Source organism: Dermochelys coriacea, chromosome 17 (assembly GCF_009764565.3).
Source record: "Dermochelys coriacea isolate rDerCor1 chromosome 17, rDerCor1.pri.v4, whole genome shotgun sequence".
NCBI lineage: Eukaryota > Metazoa > Chordata > Testudines > Dermochelyidae > Dermochelys > Dermochelys coriacea.
In genome coordinates, this window is record NC_050084.1 from 18,924,850 (window position 1) to 18,946,924 (window position 22,075).

A 22,075-nucleotide genomic window follows, 5' to 3' on the forward strand; every position below is an offset into this window, starting at 1 on the left:
TTGTTAAACTGGGAAAACATATCTAATGGCATCCTGCAGGGGTCAGTCCTAGGTCTGGTGGTACTTAATATTTTCATTAATGACTTGGATAGTGGAGTGGAAAGTTTGCATATAACATTTGTAGGTGATATAAAACTGGGAGGGGCTGCAAGCACTTAGGAGGAGAGAATTAAAATTCAAAATGTCCTTGACAAATTGAAGAATTGGTCTGAATTCAGTAAAATTAAATTCAATAAAGACAAGTGCAAAGTACTTCACTTCGGAAGGACAAATCAAATGCACAGCTGCAAAAGGGGAACAACTGGCTAGGTTGTAGTACTGCTGAAAAAGATCTAGAGGTTATAGTGGATCACAAACTGAATATGAATCAACAACATGGTACAGCTGCAAAAAAGTCTAATATCATTATGGAGTATATTAACAGGAGTGTTGATTGGACTAATGCCTGTCAGGGATGGTCTAGGTTTACTTGGCCCTGCCTCAGCACAGATGCTGGACTTGATGGCTTCTCAAGTCCCTTCATGCCTTAGATTTCTGTGATTCTTCGAACTAAGAGGGAAGAAACACTTCGGGAAACACTTAATTCAAGCCATGTTGTAGCCATTAATTAAGAAACACTTAATTCAAGCCATGTTGTAGCCTTCTAGTCCCTTTCCTGAGAACATGCCTTCATCGTTTTATATAATTTTAAATATATACACTACTGTAGTATGTTGAGCCAGGTTAACTCCATAGGAAACCACTTCTGTATCCAGACTTACTGCAGATAATGGCTATACTTTCCGTCTGCTTGACTGAAAGGCAAAAGCCGCTAAACAGCAATTTGAGCTATTTTTGGCTACATAAGATCTCCCTCCGTCTGTACTGTGATGAAATAATCTAATTTCCTGGCAAAGTAGTAGAAGTTAATGTTATTGATCAAAAATACATTTTAGTTGTGATACAGATAACTTGTTTGTTTTCCTGATGGAGATCATTGATTAATTCTGTCACTATCATCTTCACTGATGCTGTGACATGTAACTGGCAGACTGAAGCTGATCAAATCAGGAGTGAGAAAAGTTGGATGGACAAGGAGTTCTGACTTAGGAGTTCAGTATTAAATGGACTTTGTGTGATGACCCTGAATGGTTGTGAAACCTTGCTCTTTTCTCTTGTTTTTCTTGTAAAAGTTCTCTTCAAGTAATGTCCCTATGGGTTCTCCACTTCAAGAGTACGTGCACCTCTTTTGCTCTCATTGGAGATTTTTGGTAGCAGAGCCCATTCGCTCCACACATGCATCCTTCCTATCCTTATGTTCTGTTCGGAGGGTATACTGGACTATGATGCATAACCATCTTCAGTTTTTTCTCAATTGCCTTGGCCTAAGATGGACCATCTACTGGGGCCGCCTTATGTATGTAGCTACCCTGTTTGTACTTTATAGTGTACTTAATCTTTAGTTTAATTAATTAGTACTAATAGATTAGTTTTAATTGTTGTAGTTTTTATTGGATTTTTTTTCTAGAAGCTTTTAGTTTCTTCCTCCTCCTGTCTGCCTTTCCCAGTGGAAATTTCCTTCCTTGAAGGAGCTCCTTGGGGCACGACTAAATCCCCAGGGTTCAAGCATTGCCTCACTTGATAGGAGTCTTCCCAGTTAGTGATGGCCATTCACACTTAGGGGTACTCATGTGCTATCCAAAGGCAAGACCTGCACAGATTCAAGAGTTGATTTAGGACAGATAGAGATAAAGCTTCGACTCCTCCTCATGGAAAGCTCCCTCTGACCTGTGTCAGATCCAGTCCCAGGTACCCCTCTGTTCAGTATTCAAGTGACTACAGCACGCATCCACTTCTGCAGCTTGATCGCCTTCCAGATTTTTGTGAGACAGATCTGCAGGTGAGAATGCCAAATCTTCTGTCAAGAGGCGCTCCAAATCTCCTCAGAAAGAAGCTGGTCTTAAAAGACCTGCTGTACTCAAGACCTTGCACCCCATGAAGTGTGCCACTGAGGCTTCATGTGGTCTTGGTACCAAGAGTCCTTCTATAGCTAAACCCCTGAGTACATCTAAACCCCATAAAACCCAGCATTTGGCACCAGAGCATACCTCGGTAAAATCTTAGCACCATCAAGGTTCTAGGGATTCCAAAGACTCTGCACTAAGGAAGAAGGTACCGACTGTGTCCTCCACTTCCTCATTGGTGCCTATGGTAACCAGATCCATCAGTCAACCAGTACTGGCACATTCCATATCGCCCTTGGTATTGCAGGTTTCTACTACCCAGACTCATTAGGTTTCCACAGAGATAGCTCCATTGCCACAGAAATGCAGATTCTGACTCCCAAATTTGTATCAACTGAAGCCTGACTCCTCTGGAGCCTTCTCTTTAAGGTTGCTTCCACCTTGAGCCATTCCTCATCCCCTTTGATATGACCAGCATTGGTGCCTCCCTCCTTTCCTTAAGGCCCTCCCCAACGGCCACTTTGGGATGCTAGGGCAGACTACTGTCACAGTTCTCCAAGGCACCTAGCTCTCAGATTGAGCATTCAGAGACTGCACTCTCCTGTCCTATCCATCCCCCCCACATCATCCCAACCAAAGGAGCAAGAAAGAAGAGCTGATGAGGTGACAGTGCCGCAAACAAATATTTCTTCATCCTCCCTGGAAGAGGCAATTATTGCTCCCCACCCCTTTACTACAGTTACTGTATTTAATGTAGGAAATACCACATATCTCTCATAGCAGTGAGTGGGATTTATGCATAAATACTAGCTTTTAAATGGTGAGCACTAGATATAGTCTTATTTTGGATCTAAAACACAGATACCTTTTTTGTTACACAGTTTAGCTTTTGGGTTAGATAAATGACATTCCTTGAGACGTCCCTGACCGCTTTACACCTGCAAGTGAAAGCAACGAGGTCCCTGGAAAGAATTGTACACAGTTAAAGGGGCCAGCAAGTCTGACCTCATCTTCTCTGTTTGTATAACTCTTCAAAAGCAAAGAAGGAATGGCTGAATTACTGATTTACTACTTAGCCCCTTAAAAGGAGCTTAGAGTGGGGAAAATCCAAAGAGGAAAGACGGGATATACTGTAGTCAGAACCATGTTTCATTTCATTAATTCCTTTACAAGAAGAGCACTGGATCCATTCTTGCAGATGACCTCATAACTTGCTATCAGTATATCCAAGTGCTGGTACATCCTATAAATGAGTGTTTAGTTGAGCCATTATAGAATAGTATTGCACTCTAGGGTGAAGAAATCCCTCATTTTACTACTTGTATGATGCTTGAAGCTATCGTACCTTCATCTTCAAGCAACAGAAGAAATCCTAATTACTATTACTTAATATTGTTAATATTAAGATGACTCTATTAAGCATGTTTATGTCCTAGGCAATGTGCAAGATACAAATAAAGACAGTCTCCCTCTCAAGAAACAACCTTTAGACCTGATCCTGTAGTTGATTCTGCATAGACAGACCCTCCTGCATACACAGATAGAATCTCATCCAATTAATAGTGCTTGGCCTGGACACAAACAGCTGCACATGTGGATCCTCATTTGCCTGTTGTTAATCCAAATACCTGTTTTCTTGCCTTAAAACTTAATTGCTACTAAAGTCAGAACACACATTTCAAGGGTTTTGAATCCCCCCCCGCCCAAATCCTGTAAACAAATCTGTATCATCCCATTTCCCGTCTCTCTCTGCAAGAGTTTTTACATTTAGAAAATGTAATCTGCATTCAATGAAAAAGATTCTGACATCACCTTATTTTGACTTAGTAGAAACCTTTGCGAAGTTATCACGGGATAGAATGCAATTTACAACTGGATCTCCAGTTCAGTGGAGTGCCGAACCTATTTGTATTAACTGGTACAACAAAGTAATCAAAAGGTTCCATATTGCAGTTTACAACAGCAGTCTACAGGTCAGCCTGCAGCTATTTTGTTGTTACAGTATTTTAAAGGTTAAACAACTGTGGAAAGAGAACTAGAGAATCTGAAATGTGTTCCTGAAAATTAAATTGGAAAAAATAGCAGCATCACCCCAGGGAGAGTTTGCAATAGGACCTAGTGTTGCCTGTAAGGGAGGATTATTTTGGAATAAATAGTTTTCATATATACAGCTATTATGTGTGCCTGTGACACTCGCATAATCCTCCAATGTCTGGAAACTTTAGGAGGAAAAGTGTTGGCTCTTTATATTGTCAGTGTCGTCTTTTTTTTTTTTGGTAAGAACCAGAAGCTAAACTCATGTTAGCTAGATCCTCAGCTGGTATAAACTGGCTGCTGTAAAGAATTAAATGGAGCTATTCTGATTTATAATAGGTGGGGACCTGGCCCATGCAAGTCTAAGGTTTGGAGAAAAGCATGTCTAAGAACAGCCATATATTGAGCTCCCCTTTTCTGTGCTCAGCATCTGTCTGAGACAAATCCACGTGGTTTTATGGGTCCTCATTCTTTTCACTCAAGGGCCACCAGATTCCTCTCTACATCATATGAATCTTCTTTAATAATAACAAGCTGATAGCTCTTGTTGGTGAGATTGTGATAGCTACCTTTTTCCTTTCTCCTTCTTTGTGCTTTCTCTTCATCTCCTTCTCTTCTTTTTTTGCCTCCTCTTTATGCTCAATTTCTTTTCCTTTTCGTGGTTATTGTCCCCTTCTCCCTCTCCTCCTCTCCCGTTCAGTGTGATTTATATTGTCTATAGCCTGAACCCCCCCTCAGAACAGTAATACAATAAAATTATAATTTGACATAAAATTTTATTTCCCTTCAGAAGAGAGTAAGATTTGGAAGGGGAGAATAGGTATCCAGCACAAGCGCGGCCAATACATTAGACAGATAAAACACACTCAACAGTACAACAAAAAAGAAAAATCAAGTGTTCAGTCCTGGTTTGTGCTTTTGCTGTGCTCATCTGTTAGCTGGGAGGGCACCTAACCATCTTTCTCTGAGACCAGTGCCAATACTATTTTGTTAGTCAGCCACCAGGAAGCACTTGCTTGAGCATCCATTATCCTTCCTGCAGAAAACAAGCATTTTACCTCTACAACGCAAACAGTCACCACCAAAGCCAAGAGTGTTTGAAGTATTCTCCAAATGCAGCTCTCCCACTCAACTGTTTTACGTTGCTGCTGAGCTTATATTTGCCTTTTTTATGGTTTTCCATTATATTTTTTTATATTTGTTGTTTATTATGTGCTTTTATTTATTTGATATAATTTTTTTTAGAAAAACAGATAAGTTGCATTGCTGTATGGGTACTATCACTGAACAGTGACAAGCACATAACAATGAGGGGAAAATGTACAGATGTGTCTTAGTCTGGAGAGAAAAAAGTATAAGAGTCAGTATAACACATTGGTCAGTAAAAATCCAAACCCATCTCTTCCCTTCCCTTTCTTAGTCACCATGATTTCTAAGTACCTGTTAGTGAGTCTGTCTGAAAAGGTATATAAGAAACATGGTTGAGAAAAAGTATCCAAATTGCAAACTGCTCAGTATCACTGAAAATCAGTTTCTAAAGGTAGATTTTTTTTAATCCACTCTGTTGCTATAGTAAAAAATCATGTGTAGTTCGTTTTTTCTACAGTTATTTTTATATTAAAGAAAATAAAATGTACAGAAATATCAAACACTGACATTCATTTAATTAAGGCTACGTCTACACTTCAAACGCTGCAACAGTGCAACTGTGCTGTTGTAGTGCTTCTGTGTAGACACTGACTACAGCAACAGAAGGGTTTTCCCATCACTGTAGGTAATCCACCGTCCAAGAGGCAGTAGCTAGGTTGATGGAAGAATTCTGTCATCCCAGTGCCATCTACACCACGAGTTAGGTTGTCTTACCTATGTCACTTGGGTGGGGTGTGGATTTTCACACACCTGAGATGTAGCTAAGCCAATATAACTTTTCAGTGTAGACCAGTCATGAGGAGGAAAGAGAATTCATACTGAGATTATTATAATTGAGAAGATTGACGTTCTTCTGCCGAACGTACCTTAGGCCCTGATTCTGCGGATTTATATATGTGTTTAGCTTTATGTCCTGCAAGGAGTCCCAATGACTTTAATGTGATTATTAACAGTGTGCAAAGTTAAGTATGTGAATAAGATCACAGCCTTAATTTGTAACAACTGTTGCTTATCAATTAAGTATCAAAGATTTTATAACTGTTACTTCTTGTCCTTTACATGTTCTTGGTGTTACAGTAAAAGGAGTGGTATTTAACATTTCCAATTAAAGTCACTTATTTTGGATAACTGTTCTATTATGACTCAATAAAAATAAGTAAAATTATTCTAAGTACTAAGAAAAGGAGTACTTGTGGCACCTTAGAGACTAACAAATTTATTAGAGCATAAGCTTTCGTGAGCTATAGCTCACTTCATCGGATGCATTTGGTGGAAAAAACAGAGGGGAGATTTATATACACACACAGAGAACATGAAACAATGGGTTTATCATACACATTGTAAGGAGAGTGATCACTTAAGATAAGCCATCACCAGCAGCAGGGGGGGAAAGGAGGAAAACCTTCCATGGTGACAAGCAAGGTAGGCTATTTCCAGCAGTTAACAAAAATATCTGAGGAACAGTGGGGTTGGGGGGAGAAATAACATGGGGAAATAGTTTTACTTTGTGTAATGACTCATCCATTCCCAGTCTCTATTCAAGCCTAAGTTAATTGTATCCAGTTTGCAAATTAATTCCAATTCAGCAGTCTCTCCTTGCAGTCTGTTTTTGAAGCTTTTTTGTTGAAGGATAGCCATTCTCAGGTCTGTAATTGAGTGACCGGAGAGACTGAAGTGTTCTCCAACTGGTTTTTGAATGTTATAATTCTTGACGTCTGTTTTATGTCCATTCATTCTTTTACGTAGAGACTGTCCAGTTTGACCAATGTACATGGACGACCCATCACTCTCACAGATCTTGGGAGACAGGCCAGTCCTTGCTTACAGACAGCCCCCCAACCTGAAGCAAATACTCACCAGCAACCACACACCACACAACAGAACCACCAACCCAGGAACCTATCCTTGCAACAAAGCCCGTTGCCAACTCTGTCCACATATCTATTCAGGGGACACCATCATAGGGCCTAATCACATCAGCCACGCTATCAGAGGCTCGTTCACCTGCGCATCTACCAATGTGATATATGCCATCATGTGCCAGCAATGCCCCTCTGCCATGTACATTGGCCAAACTGGACAGTCTCTACGTTAAAGAATGAATGGACATAAATCAGACGTCAAGAATTATAACATTCAAAAACCAGTTGGAGAATACTTCAGTCTCTCTGGTGACTCGATTACAGACCTAAGAGTGGCTATCCTTCAACAAAAAAGCTTCAAAAACAGACTCCAAGGAGAGACTGCTGAATTGGAATTAATTTGCAAACTGGATACAATTAACTTAGGCTTGAATAGAGCCTGGGAATGGATGAGTCATTACACAAAGTAAAACTATTTCCCCATGTTATTTCTCCCCACCCCACCCCCCACTGTTCCTCAGATATTCTTGTTAACTGCTGGAAATAGCCTACCTTGCTTGTCACCATGAAAGGTTTTCCTCCTTTCCTCCCCCTGCTGCTGGTGATGGCTTATCTTAAGTGATCACTCTCCTTACAGTAAAAAGAAAAGGAGTACTTGTGGCACCTTAGAGACTAACAAATTTATTAGAGCATAAGCTCCAAATGCATCCGATGAAGTGAGCTGTAGCTCACGAAAGCTTATGCTCTAATAAATTTGTTAGTCTCTAAGGTGCCACAAGTACTCCTTTTCTTTTTGCGAATACAGACTAACACGGCTGCTACTCTGAAACCTCCTTACAGTGTGTATGATAAACCCATTGTTTCATGTTCTCTGTGTGTGTATATCAATCTCCCCTCTGTTTTTTCCACCAAATGCATCCGATGAAGTGAGCTGTAGCTCACGAAAGCTTATGCTCTAATAAATTTGTTAGTCTCTAAGGTGCCACAAGTATTCCTTTTCTTTTTGCGAATACAGACCAATACGGCTGCTACTCTGAAACCCATTCTAAGCACTGTTTCCCCAAACCAATATCCTCCATTTTTTTTATAAGTTTGAAGAAACAGTGATAAAATAACTTGCTCAAATTACAGAATCAATCAATTAAGTTGCCACATCAATGGATATTTTTATGCTTTGTATATTTTTAAAGCAAAAGTAAACATGCCATTTCAGCTGTTTTAGGTCTCACTTCAGGCAATGTGTTGGAATTCCACAGAAGAGCAATTTTACATTTGTCCATCCATAGCACAAAATGAACACATTTATTCTTACACTTATGGATGATAAAATTATTACCTCTATGCAAAATATCAAAAGCTAGATATAGAGGTATCAGCAAATAAATTACTATTTAAATAGGATTCACTGTGTTCTGCCAAAAATTTTCTAACCCCATACATGATCACAACATCCTGGGGGAAATCCTGGCCCCATTAGAGGCAATGGGAGTTTAATAATTTGTCAGAGTATATTAAAGACATAGCAGTCAATCCAGCAAGGTACTTGGATCCCTTGACCCTGAGCCAGCAAAATGTTTGCTAGGTCAAGTCTATATTGACCAAACAAAAGACAGTTTTTGTAAATTTTTCAAGAGTGATATAAATTCTAAGCAGGAAGTTACAGTAAATGAATTGACATCTAGAGCAACTGACAATAAATAAAATCAATTTACAGAAATGTAATCATTATGATAAGATTGCTAATTCCTGGGAATATAGCTACTTTATTTTTAAAATATGATTCATGTTTTTAATCAAATAATACTGTCTAACATAATTGTATTTTGAAAGATCAGCCTTTCCACAGTAGGATATTTTTTTACCTACTATTGTTACAAGGAATAGTTAAATTTACTGTAACTGAAATATTGGAGAAAATGATTTTTCTTAATTCTTTTAATTTGTGTATTTTGTGCATTTGATCACATTTTTGCATAGTTAGTCAGTCTCCTCTCTTCTGTAGCCAGTCAGTTTCTCGTCTTGTTTGTACAGATTTTTCTTACTGGAACCTGGGGATGAAAAACAGTTAGAAATTGGGAATTGATAACTGTAGAACCCGAAACTGTTTTAACTCATGTTTTGAACGGGAAAAGATTTTAAGTACAGTGTCATTTTTAACTTGTGCAAAGTTAAACTTTTAACAGTGCAAAGTCCTACAGACTGGATAAGTTTTTAAACCTTGCTTTCAACACTTGTAAACTGCCTTATCTGTAAATATTGATTAGTTACGAAATTTGATTAATCCTTTTTTGTGTATTTTTTATTGAAATGAATTTTAAATAGTTTGTTTTTAAATGAATCCCTTAACTCCAAAGGTTTCTTCTATGAGTTTTATTGGCATTTCTATTTCACTGTACTTTTTAACCAAAATACATATTTATTAAAAAAACCAAAATCAAACAGGCAGTCAGGAAATGTGATGTCCCAAAATAAATTGGTTTATGTCACCTTATCTAAGAAGGTGTTATGAATATAATAAGGCTAAAGTTATCTTGGACAATTACTTGGTAAACCACCTTAGTAAATACAATATGGTATCAGTGCAACCAGGTATGTCATCCTACTGGAAGACTGTATCCTATATTTACAAGATAGATGATCTCAATCTGATAAACCCTTTCTATCTCTATGATCCTGAAGCAAGATCCCTATCAGGGATGGGAATTTGCTTACAGTATTAAGTACCTATTGTATATGAAATTTATAAGATAGTGCTATCTAGAAACCCAGTAATGAAATTAAAAAAGAAACCTTCATTGTTTTCTACAAAGAGAGCAGTTTCTCTGCTCCCTGACTCATGGGGAAAGATATGCTTTTTGGCTGGCACTCTGGCTGGTCATAGCATTCTGTTCTGCAGGAAACTAGTCAGTGAATGTATAGCTAGGATAATCATGAGGTATTGTGTATATGTACATACAGAACATGTATATCCTGTTAATGGGATGTGAGCGAGAGAATAGCTTAGGTTACCAAGGATGAATGGAAACTTCTTGTAAAGGAGTAAGTAATGCGTTTCAAAGCAGAGGTGAGATGATGAGTATACTGACAAGGGGAGGAGTTAATCTAGGAGATATTGAAGTACTTAAATCAGATGAGGGGGAAGCAACCAGAGAATGAAAAGGTGGTCAATTGCTGATGCTTGTATGCTTAGGACGCAATGACAGGACTTTCAAATATAACTATAGAATGGACCCAAAAGAATAAAAGGGAATAAAATTTCATTGGCTATAATATTTAATACTGGTGCCATGCTAATGTGTTTAACAAGACTGATGATTTCCCACATCTTACCAGCAGACTATAACCCTGTTTTGTATAATTGCTATCTACATTGTTATGTGTTGTAGGATGGTTAGATAAACAGGAAGACCACTGAGTCAATGGAAAACAAAACAAAAATAATCAAACATGTTTATCACTGGAACAATAAATTGGCTCCAATGGCAGACACCAAATGAATTATGCAATATATAACTTAATTTTCTGGGGCACAGATGTTTCATTTTTCCTGTATGAAGATGACTGAGCCTTGAATGACAGTTGCAGGCAGTCTTTGATTGCTCTGTGGCTCACATGCTTGAGTATGACTTGCATTTTAGTTGCTTTTTACATGCTGTTGCTTTATTGCACATAGAAAATTGACACCATATTGGGCTGCTCAAGGCCAAGCCAAGAGTAATTCTATAATTTTGATATGCTTTGTGTTTAAATGAGGGAGAAGGAAGGTTGCCGGTATTTAAATTCTGCAGCATTATTAAATCAGCGAAAGATGATGATGTAAGAAACCCTCTCAATTTATAGTTGGAAACAGTAGATTTAGTGTCTGAGATCTGTTTTAATGATTAATGCTATACATCTTTAATGTGATGGTTATGTAAATGAGGGGTGAATTGTGGCGCATTGCTGAGCAGTCTTTTATCACTTCAGTTCTTCTTTGAACATTTGTCCATGCAGATTTCAGTGTGTATGAGAGAACCTGGAATCTTTTAACCATCAGTGTCTGGTGGTACTGTGCATGTACCCTGTACATCCTCGCATTCCTTACAGCCAGGGTATAAAAGGCAGAACAGCCCCGCTGCCACTCCTTTCCTTCTCACTGCCATGGGACTGCTTCTGGGCAGGAGTAAGCCTGAGATTTCTGAGACATGTTTCCACTTTGCTGCTAAAATAACCTGGTTTGTCTCCCCCACAACCCTCCTTTAGTTCCTTAATTCCAAGGGTTCTAATGAAGGCATTCCAGGACAAAACTTAGGTGACATTGATAGCTGCAGCCTGGACATGTCAGTTCTGGTATTCCTATCTAATGAATCAGTTGATCAGTCCTTTTCCTCTTTTTGGACCTACTGGACATCATCTGACAGAGCCAAGGCCTGATGCTGCCCCCAGACTCAGAGTCCATGCATTTAACAGCATAGAATCTTGCTGACTTTATTTTATGAACAGATCCCATTCATCATCTCTGCAAGAGGTCTTCCCTTTGTAGTCTATTCGGAATCATGTTCAACTCTTGGTTTCTTCTGTTTTGGGCTACCTATTGTCATTAGAATGTGTGGCTTTTGGTTAGCTTGGTTGGAGTCCATTTAGCCACTGTATCAGCATACTATCCACCCGTTGACGATCATCCAATTTTTCCCCCATCCCACTGTTTCTAAATTTTCTAAAAACGTGATTAATATATTTCTACCAATGCAGGAGCCATTCCCTGCCTGGGACTTGAATGGGATACTTGCTGCTTTGAAAGACTCTCCTTCTCAGCCTATGTATCCCCTTCCTGATAAAATGGTCATCTGAGTCCCCATCATCTTGGCTTGTAGAGGGGACAAAAATCAAGCTTTAATGATTGAACAGCTGAATACAATATTTCACAAGGACCAAGTAACTCTCAAAGCTCATCTGAAATTTCTACCAAAAATTGCTTGATTTTCCTATAAACCAATTTGTTCACCTACTGGTATTTTTTCCTAAATACTCATTACACTGTTGAAGAATCCATGCTCCACACACTAGATATTCTTAGGGCTACGTCTTTTTTCCTTTTACCTTTCCAGGACAAAGCCTTTCTGCAATCATCTCAGCTTTTCATGGTCTTTTATAAATCTAAGTCTGTTACCTCAAAAAGTGTGTCCAAATGGGTTATAGACTGCATTAAAATGTCTTGCTCTTTGAATAAACTACCCATTCCCTCTCAGGTTAGTTCACATTCAATGTGAGTAACTTGTTTAAGAGAGTCCCTATTCTTGAAATCTGTAGAACTACCACCAGGAGTTCAGTCCATTGGCTCAGCTTCTAGATCAGATGCACAACTTAGCAGGGCTGTTCTACAGTCATTTTGATAGGGACTCCAGTCACCCATGTCCTTGTGGGATAACTTCTAGCTACTCTCAGTGGGCAAATGCTTAGAGAGGTTACTTACTTTACAGTAACTGGGGTTATTCAAGATGCTTTTGTCCCTTTGGCTCTCTCAACCCATCCTCCTTCATAACATAATCCAGTGTTATGGAGTCCTTACCTGGATTTGTTAGTGAAGAAGTTGAGGCAATTGGGGCTGTTCTACCTTTTATACCCTCACTTTACGGGCTCAAGAGTTGTCAGACACATAGATGAACATGATTTGTTGGAGAAAAGTCAACATGGTTTTTGTAAAGGGAAATCCATGCCTCAGGAATCTACTAGAATTCTTTAAGGGAGTCAACAAGCATGTGGAGAAGGGGGATCCAGTGGATATACTGTACTTTAGGGGCAAGGAGAGCGTGCTGGGAAAGGCAGACCTGGGGGAGCTGCAGCCTGCATGGCACAGGGACCTTCCAGGAGCCCTCTCCAGCCCTAGCTACCAGCTGCCTAGGACAGGGACTAGCTCCTCTTTCAGCAGCTGATGTACTGCTCCAGCACAAACTCAAAGTCTGGTCCAGCAATTAGGACGGGGTGGCCTGGCCAGTTACAGCTGGTCCATCTGCTCTGCCAGCGGAGGTGCAAATCCCTGCTCAAGGAGGAGGAGGCACACCCGTGTGAGTTTGAGCACTAAAAGTAGAGTGTGGCAGGAGGGGCTGGCTGCCTGAGCACGAGTCCATCTGAGTCACTGGGTATGCAGCTGCTCTAAGATCAGCCCCACCCTGAGGTGGGTTAATCAAAGCTGCTGTAGGGTTCTGCTGGCAGACCTGCTGTCTACAGACTCCGCAAGGCTCTGGGCTCCGTCTTGGCTGCCATGGGGCAGAAAGCCTTTGACAAGATCCCTTACCAAAGGCTCTTAAGCAAAATAAACTGTCATAGGATAAAAGGGAAGGTTCTCTCATGGATTGGTAATGGTTAAAAGATAGGAAACACAGGGTAGGGATAAATGGTCAGTTTTCAGAATGGAGAAAGATAAATAGTGGGAGAATAACATGAGGGGAAAGGAGTCCAGGAGAGTTGGCTGTATTTTAAAGAATCCTTATTGAGGTTACAGGAACAAACCATCCCGATGTGAAGAAAGAATAGTAAATGTGGCAGGCGACCAGCTTGGCTTAACAGTGAAATCCTTGCTGATCTTAAACACAAAAAAGAAGCTTACAAGAAGTGGAAGATTGGATAAAATGACCAGGCAAGAGTATAAAAACATTGCTCGGGCATGCAGGAGTGAAATCAGGAAGGCCAAATCACATCTGGAGTTGCAGCTAGCAAGAGATGTTAAGAGTAACAAGTTTCTTCAGGTATGTTAGCAACAAGAAGAAAGTCAAGGAAAGTGTGGGCCCCTTACTGAATGAAGGAGGCAACCTAATGACAGAGGATGTGGAAAAAGCTAATGTACTCAATGCTTTTTTTGCCTCTGTCTTCACAAACAAGGTCATCTCCCAGACTACTGCACTGGGCAGCACAGCATGGGGAGGAGGTGACCAGCCCTCTGTGGAGAAAGAAGTGATTCGGGGCTATTTAGAAAAGCTGGACGAGCACAAGTCCATGGGGCCGGATGCGCTGCATCAGAGAATGCTAAAGGAGTTGGCGGATGTCATTGCACAGCCATTAGCCATTATCTTTGAAAACTCATGGCGATCGGGGGAAGTCCCGGACGACTGGAAAAAGGCTAATGTAGTGCCCATCTTTAAAAAAGGGAAGGAGGATCCTGGGAACTACAGGCCAGTCAGCCTCACCTTAGTCCCTGGGAAAAATTATGGAGCAGGTCCTCAAGGAATCAATTCTGAAGCACTTAGAGGAGAGGAAAGTGTTCAGGAACAGTCAGCATGGATACACCAAGGGCAAGTCATGCCTGACTAATCTAATTGCCTTCTATGACGAGAGAACTGGCTCTGTGGATGAAGGGAAAGCAGTGGACATGTTGTTCCTTCACTTTAGCAAAGCTTTTGACACGGTCTCTCACAGTATTCTCGCCAGCAAGTTATAGTAGTATGGGCTGGATGAATGGACTATAAGGTGGATAGAAAGTTGGCTAGATTGTCGGGCTCAACGGGTAGTGAACAATAGCTCCATGTCTAGTTGGCAGCCAGTATCAAGATTCCGGGCTCACATGTACAAGTTACACACACCTACAGTATAGTCAAAACCTTGTGTGCTTGTGATAAGATAGACCTATGTTCTGTGGCAGTTCTCTGCATTATATGTCTTTCTGTTGAAGCCATGTGGAAATCGGTGGCAGCTTCATTTAAATTTTTTAAAAAAGTTTTTTTTAATTGACTCAATACAACAATGGATAAAGCAGTAATCCGTGCTTTTTTATGTCAATATTAAATTAAATTGATTGTATTCTGATCCCACATTTTCATTTTCAGTGCGCTCTAGATTTAGGGACAGTAGAAGGGTGAGTGAGGCAGTTGTTTATCCCAGGATCAAACATGAGTTGGATGTTTCTTCTAAAATGGTCAGCAGTGAAATAACTAATAATGTTGATGTTAAATAGTTTTTCTTTTACAGAGTTCACAGCCCATTGAGATAAATAGGGCAGTTCATACCTCTCTTAGAGATATTGTTTGAAGCCATCTGCAGATCCAGGATTATAATCAATTCATAGTTTTTATGGTTATTTAAACTTGATCATATTCTTTTAAGTTTATCAGATTTTAAGTTAAAACCAATAGGACCCGATTCTGCCCCCATTAGGTTGGTTGAGTAGTATTGTGCTTGTTGAATAGTTCCACTGAAATAAATGGAACTGTTGAAAGAGTTTACTCAAAGTGAGCAAACGTGGCGGAAACTAGCCCATACAGAGAGTGCACTGGAATGACCTTTGTGGTTCTGATTCAGTGAGCTATTTTCTAGACCAAAATGGAATTATTCACTGCCTTGAAGGCTAAGCATTACACAGTGTCTTGTAAGTAATAAATAAATGAAAGCTTGTTTTTATAAGCTCATAAAAAGGTGAGAGAACTTGCATTTTTTTAATATTAAATACAGTTGCTGAGCAAACAATGTACATAGCTATTAGAGACTTTCAGAAATAAGTGATTTTACACTGTCGGAGTGCCAGCTATTGATGTGGTAGTTGAGCTTTTAAAATGAAAAGAATGAATCCTTTTGAAGGTTCTTCTGAATACTGTTGACACTTGCTCTTGGAAAGAGCATACAGTAATTTAATTCATTACTGTCCTTAAAGATAATATTTGTGGTTACAGCACAGCCTCACTGGGTGTTCAGATTGCTACACTAGAGATGTTTATTTTGAAGTTGTTGGGAAGTTTGCATCTTTTTATTAGATTTATACAGACGTATTACGAGGTAGAAAAGCAAGGTAGGACAAATACCTGTGTGAAAGGAAGAAAGAAGTACACCTCAAAATTTGTCAGTTGGCATATAGCTGAATATACCAACAAAGTTGCCCTTAGATACAGGTGGACACTTCCCACTGTAATCCAGTGAGATTATAGAACTTGAATCACTATTTTTAGAGTCCTGTGGCCTTGTTTAGCCTCTTGTATGTGACTGTCCCCAACAGTGCTATGGTAGGTCTCTTAAATTATGTCCCAAATATGCTATTGCTTTAAAATATTGGGATTTATACTACTTCTTTGTAATTAGATACAGTGATTGTCCTAAAAAAGTTCAAGCACCTTGTCTTCACCTATCAGGCACTGCATTCAACTCCAGCTTACATGTCTGTTTTCCCATCTTCCCGCTCCCTTTTCTTGTCCCAAGCATCTCTCCTGCCTCCATGTTTTGTATCCCCCTCTCACAATGTTCCTTGTGTTTGGAATATTCTCCCTGTTCCCGTGTACCTTTCCCTCCTCCTTAAAATACATTTCTTCAAAAAAGTCTTTAAGAAATGACTGGTGCTGGACTTTTACACCACCTCCAACTCAAACTGGCATTTCATGCTCTGGATGTGTCTGAACTGTTATGTCTGTCTATACTAGAGTGTCTTCTTCTACTTTATGTTTGGAGCCAGAAATCTTGTTGGCTTGTAATGAATGACAATTATAATAATAAAAATCTTTTATTACACTGAAGTTTTCTTTTAAGAGCCGAAAAGATTTTTTTTCTCAAGTGAGATAAAACAATAGTTTCTTCAGTGTTTAACTTGACTTCTTCCACCTGACACATCACTGGAGATGCCTGATTTGATCATTTAAATGTTCTGGTACTTATCTTGTTAAGAAACACTGTTTTCCATATGAAAATCCCTTTCTAAAAATAGTTTCATTTTAATGTATGGTTTAGCAGTGGGAACAGACTTTTCAGGCCTGATGCTAAAAAAAAAAGAGATTTCTGTTTCAAAACTGGCATAAAGGATAAAAGTAATCACAAGCTCATATAACCTCTCCCAAGTTCATCATGTCATTGGTACCTAAACACTTGGAACTATGTTTGTGCCAAGAGAAAATATATAGTCCAGTAAATAATGCATATGAGTAATTCAGAACATCTTGTGCATGTCTTCTTCCCAGTATAACAGTTCATCAGCTCATGCCAAAAGAGAAAAGATTGCACCGCAAAACACGTTGGTCTGCTTTCTATATTATCCAAAGGAGACCTCAAAAGGCAATTCTTGGCGCTCCTGTGAATATTAGAAATAAGGGATACAGTTTAAAACAATTGCATTATTGCAACCCCTCTCCTAGCACAGACCCAAGCAAATAAATGGGCCTTACTACATGCACACAGGAAAACAAATGCCCACTGTTTTGCACCGGCAGAAGGAGGGAATCCCAGAGAATAAAAGCCTTCACTGATGATGATGTCCTGTTACCAGGATACTTCCCCCCACCCCCGCCTCCCCAAAAAGATGTTTGCATAAAATAGACATGACTTTTATCCTCATCCTGTACTGATCCTACAACTGCATCCAAGTGGATGAGTCCCATGGAAATAAGTGGGATTCCATGCAGGGGCAAGAGTTTGCATGTGTAAAGCTAGTTGTCTAAGGTAGCCAGCATCCAGTACATGTATATGAATTGTTTGATAGGACTGCTTTTCCTTAACTACTACTATTTCTGTAACCCTTTAACCTACTTACCAATTTTTGTAAAATGTATTACGGGCCTCACTCTAAACTAACAATACTGTCTTATACTTTAAAACAAAAATTAAATATAGATTTAAACTTCCTGGTGTCTCATTTCTTGAAAATTTTAAATAAAATTTTAAAAGGAGGAAAATTGCTATAAATGTTAAAATATGGTCAAAAACATAAAATTAGGAAATTCAGATGTAAATTTGAAACTTTGCTATTTACTTCCTTCACTTTGCCCAGCTATTGCAGCACTTCCAGGACAGAATGTAAAATGGCCAGATGTTTGGAGAATGCTATTATATTTAGATACCCCAGCAGAACTGAAGCACCTTCAACCTTAATCTTCTTTCAGTATTTTTGATTTTTTCATGATTCAGAGACCAAAAATTTCACCTTTTGAGTAATCTGTTCTAAGTATTGTAAAACTGTTTTGTTTTACTTTTTAAAGTTTGCAAGCCAAGTATTTTTAGATAAAATGTATAACGGTAGTGACCCTAAAGCAGCAAATTGATAACATCATTCTTTTTCAGGATCTTACATGCACAGTGGGTAAGAGGGAAGTACATACCTGTATGCACAAGTGAGATCCAAAATAGAGTTAATAGATCAAAAGTTTGGTCTTTCAGACTTAACTGTGTCCTTTTTAAATATTATTTCAATCTGGTATTTTTCTATATGAATGTTAAAAATTGCACAATAGACTGAAAACACACAGCCTAGAGGCTCTTCTTCACCGTATAGTAACAGTGCTTATGCTCTTTCTTTTTCCAGGGCTGATGAAATTGAGATGATCATGACGGACCTCGAACGAGCAAATCAGGTAGGATTTTAAAACAAGTTTTACTCATAAAATTTTAAAAACTTCCATTGATTTTGATATTTATCTTGTGGAATGTTCCCTTCTCTGGTGGTCTCGTGTCCTATCCATGTTTAGCAGTCCAAGCTTATTACTTTGTATGGCTGTGCGAGCTGTAAATATAGTGAGGTAAATTTTGTAATGGCTCTATTTCTGCAATATATATATATATATATATATATATATATATATATATATATATATATATATATATATATATATATATATATATTACTATATTGCAGAAATAGATATATATTTATATATGGTAATGGATGCTATTTACAAGCAAACTTACTTTTTTAGCTTTTTAAGCCCATTTTGTTTTTTAAATGCCTGTTTGCCACAACACGGGACATGCCTATAGATGGTGACTAGCTTAATCCAAGATGTACGTCTGTTGTTTTTCCAGTAGTGGTGTAGCTGTGTTGGTCCCAGGATATTCGAGAGACAAAGTGGGGAAGGTAATATCTTTTATTGAACCAACTTCTGTTGTTTTTCTCACCGACAGAAGTTGGTCCAATAAAAGATATTACCTCATCCACCTTATCTCTCTCTTGTTCTACTTGACTACTTGGGGAATTGAAGCAGTTTATTCACAGCAATGAATCTGTAATATGCCGTATTAGGCAAATCAGCTCCTGTTAAAAATAATGAGCAACAACTGATCACCACATTCCAAACCTGATCAAACAGATGAAAGCCAAGAGATAAACTCTCAGGCTTACATTTTCAAAAAGTGACTAGTGATTTTGTGGGCCTCAGTGTTTGGGTGCTCAGCATGAGAGACGTTAAAACGGGAACGTTTGTTAGAAACTGCTAAACACTTGGCCTTTGAAAATCCAGTTCCTTTAAGGCGTCTCCCTCAGTTGGGGCTGGGGCCAGGGCCAGGGCCAGATTGGGGGGGTTGGAGCAGAGCTGTGGGGGAGGGGAGGAAGAGGGTCAGAGCAGAGTTGTTGCGGGGGGTCGGAGCTGCTTGGGTGATGCTCCCTCCCTGCCCCTCATTGGGGCTGGACCAGGCCCTGCTCTGATACCATCCTCCCCCCCGAATGTTCCTGTGCACCCTTCTAGGGGGACATGCCTCACAGTTTGGGTGACCACTGCTGTATACAAAGAACGTATTTATATTTGAATTGTCCAAACTGGAATGTAGTTCAGAAAACGTATTCAAAGAACAGCAAAGTCTTGATATTAAAAACATTATTAACAAAATTTTTCCTCTTAAAATAGTAAATATATTTTCATTTTCAAACACACATATTTTATGTTTGAAAATTGTTTCCTTCTTCTCTTAGTTATCAAATCCTGAGTTCAGAACCCTGTACTTTTCTTGCTTTATTTAATGACGTACCTACAATTTTTACAGCCAAGTGAGAAATGCTGTTACCTTCTGTTGCAACTGATGATGTATTTCACTTTGTAGAAGTAACATAGATCCATGATCTCAGGCGTTGGAAGGGAATCCGCTCTTCATTTAACCTTTAGGATATTCAAAGAGTACAGTCTCATTTGCTTAGGGCCAGGTTCTCCCCTCCCACTGAAAAAAGTACTCTGAAAACTCAGCAAGTTAAAACTTCTAGAGTTTTTGAAGCAGAATATAGTGTCGCCTTCTGATCTCAAGAAGCCAGTTGTGCAGCTGCTCTGTGATTCTTTCACTTCCTCCAACTTCTCAGTCCCGATGCACTTTTTCTTCAGCCCTCCGATCAAATGAAACTTCAATTCTATTCATGCAGTGGGCATTCTCAGGTGTAGGGGGAGTGTGCTATTGGTTGTGCTCCTAGTGCCCTCATCAACTCCCAGAAGGGACTGTAGACCCTTTATAAATGCATTACACTGAAGTTAGTGATTTGTGATTGGAAAATTTGGGAAAAGAAAAACTACTGGTAAGGCAAGAGCAGACTTTATACATTGAGGTCAGAGGAGTATGTTGTACTTTAAAAAGAGGGCAGTGATCATAGAATTAGGATGTCTCTTCACTGCATTATTAGCTCCAGGTATAATTCAAGTTTTGCCCAACTCCTATGCACGCACAACAATCTCTAAACTCGAGTTAAATAGTGCTTTAAGCTTGAGCATCGAGGTGTGAGTTGAAGCTCAAGTGCTACTGATGCTGGAGCTAGTAATGGAGTGAGTTTCCAGTAGCTTGAGCTTCCAACAACTCATCAGATACTAATCCTCTCACTCTGTCCTGCTAATCAAATCATGTTATGTAGTTTGAATGTTTTATAGAGCAGACACTTTCACTGCACGCAAGCTAGGCTAGCTGGAGTGGGATAACTCAAGTGTACTAACTTAGGCTGCCTGTTGCAGTGAAGATGAGCCTTTTGAGGGGTATGTTGACTGGAATAGGGCTTGCCAAGGATAGTGTATAGAGACAGGGTTCTGCAGTTAGAGTATAAAGTTTTATAGGGGTAGTTTGATAAACAGTGAATGATACCACAGATCTGAAATGGAGGCACAATGCTGAAAAAGCCAAAAGATAGTGATGATGGAGAATGAAACAAAGCATTAGAATAGTGAGAGGGATAAACCAGTGTAAAAAAGACAAGATGGAGCAATAAGTAAAGTTGGCTGCTGTATTGAGGGTTCTGTTGTGGGGAACAACTTAATAGTTCATTAAAATTTAACTTTATTTTAACACTCGGTTGAGAGTCAGAAGAATTCTATTGAGACCTGCTGCAATTGCCTTCGTAGTAAAACACTACCATTTCTGTTGCAGGATAACAAAAGAACTGTCAGCTGAGCATGTATCTCATTTTTTGCTTCTCTGTTAATACTTAAGGCTCTATTTCTGAACACTTTAATTGGAATCAATAGAGGAGCAGAATGGAAGTATATCTGAATACAGCAGAACTTTGCTACTTTTCAGTTCGGTAATCCACAAACCCAGTGTTTCTCACCAAAAAAACTAGATGACTTGCATGACATTTCCGTAAGGATTTAATTAATAGAGCTGTAGTGAGGAATCTCATTTTATTGAGGTTTCATTTTACACCATCAGTGACTGCATATTTGCTGGCATGCTGTGAAGCATGATAATAAATAATTAATTAAAACAAATTGCCCTTACTTGGCAAATAAATGAATTTAGCATAGTTTGGGACTTGGGATATGAATTCTTATTCTTTGATTCACAGACTATGATGAATTTTTTTCTATGAAATTTGTAAGGTTGTACTGTACTTTTCTGGATGTATAATAGTTAGTGTGTACACGCACACAGGTGCATGTATGTTTTTTATAAATAAATATTTATTGTTGGCTCTGCTCGGTACATCAGCCAGCCAGTGGAATGCCTCTCATCCTCTTTCTTCCCCGCCTCCATAAATGTATGTGGCAGCAAGTCACAAATATTGGGTAGTGATAAACTGTTGCAGATGAATTCTCCTTCTGCTGCTGTTGTTTTCTCCAGCATCCTTGGGGTTGCCTGACAGTAGACCATGAGAATTGAGGCCTCTGTTGAAAACAATAATTCATTGTGGTGTTAGAGCAGAAATTCTCATGGAATGTGTAAGAAAAAGATGGTACTGGTATTGACTCCAAGCTGCTGTGGATGACCCTTGAGTTTATCTGCCTGTGGTTTCACATTACCAAAGTTTGCAGATCTATATGACCAAATATTGGGTATCTAAATTTAAAAAAAAACAAAAGTGTGTTGTGAACTGGTACAATTTAGTCTTCCTTGGTAAAGATGTTTGAAAGTGTGTTCCCCCTGTAGAAATGAGAAAGGGACACCTAAATTAAGGAAGTAGCCAGT

At 39.1% G+C, this 22,075-nt stretch overlaps 1 protein-coding gene across 9 annotated transcripts in view; it reads left to right on the forward strand.

The window, feature by feature from the left end:
- The window catches only part of CUX1 (cut like homeobox 1), a 389,353-nt gene that overhangs the window by 220,839 nt on the left and 146,439 nt on the right, over positions 1-22,075 (forward strand). For all 9 annotated transcript variants that reach the window (XM_038375270.2, XM_038375268.2, XM_038375267.2 and 6 more), the window contains exon 9: positions 18,234-18,282. In XM_038375270.2, the coding sequence (XP_038231198.1) occupies positions 18,234-18,282 (49 nt within the window). The remainder of the gene's footprint in view (positions 1-18,233; positions 18,283-22,075) is intronic.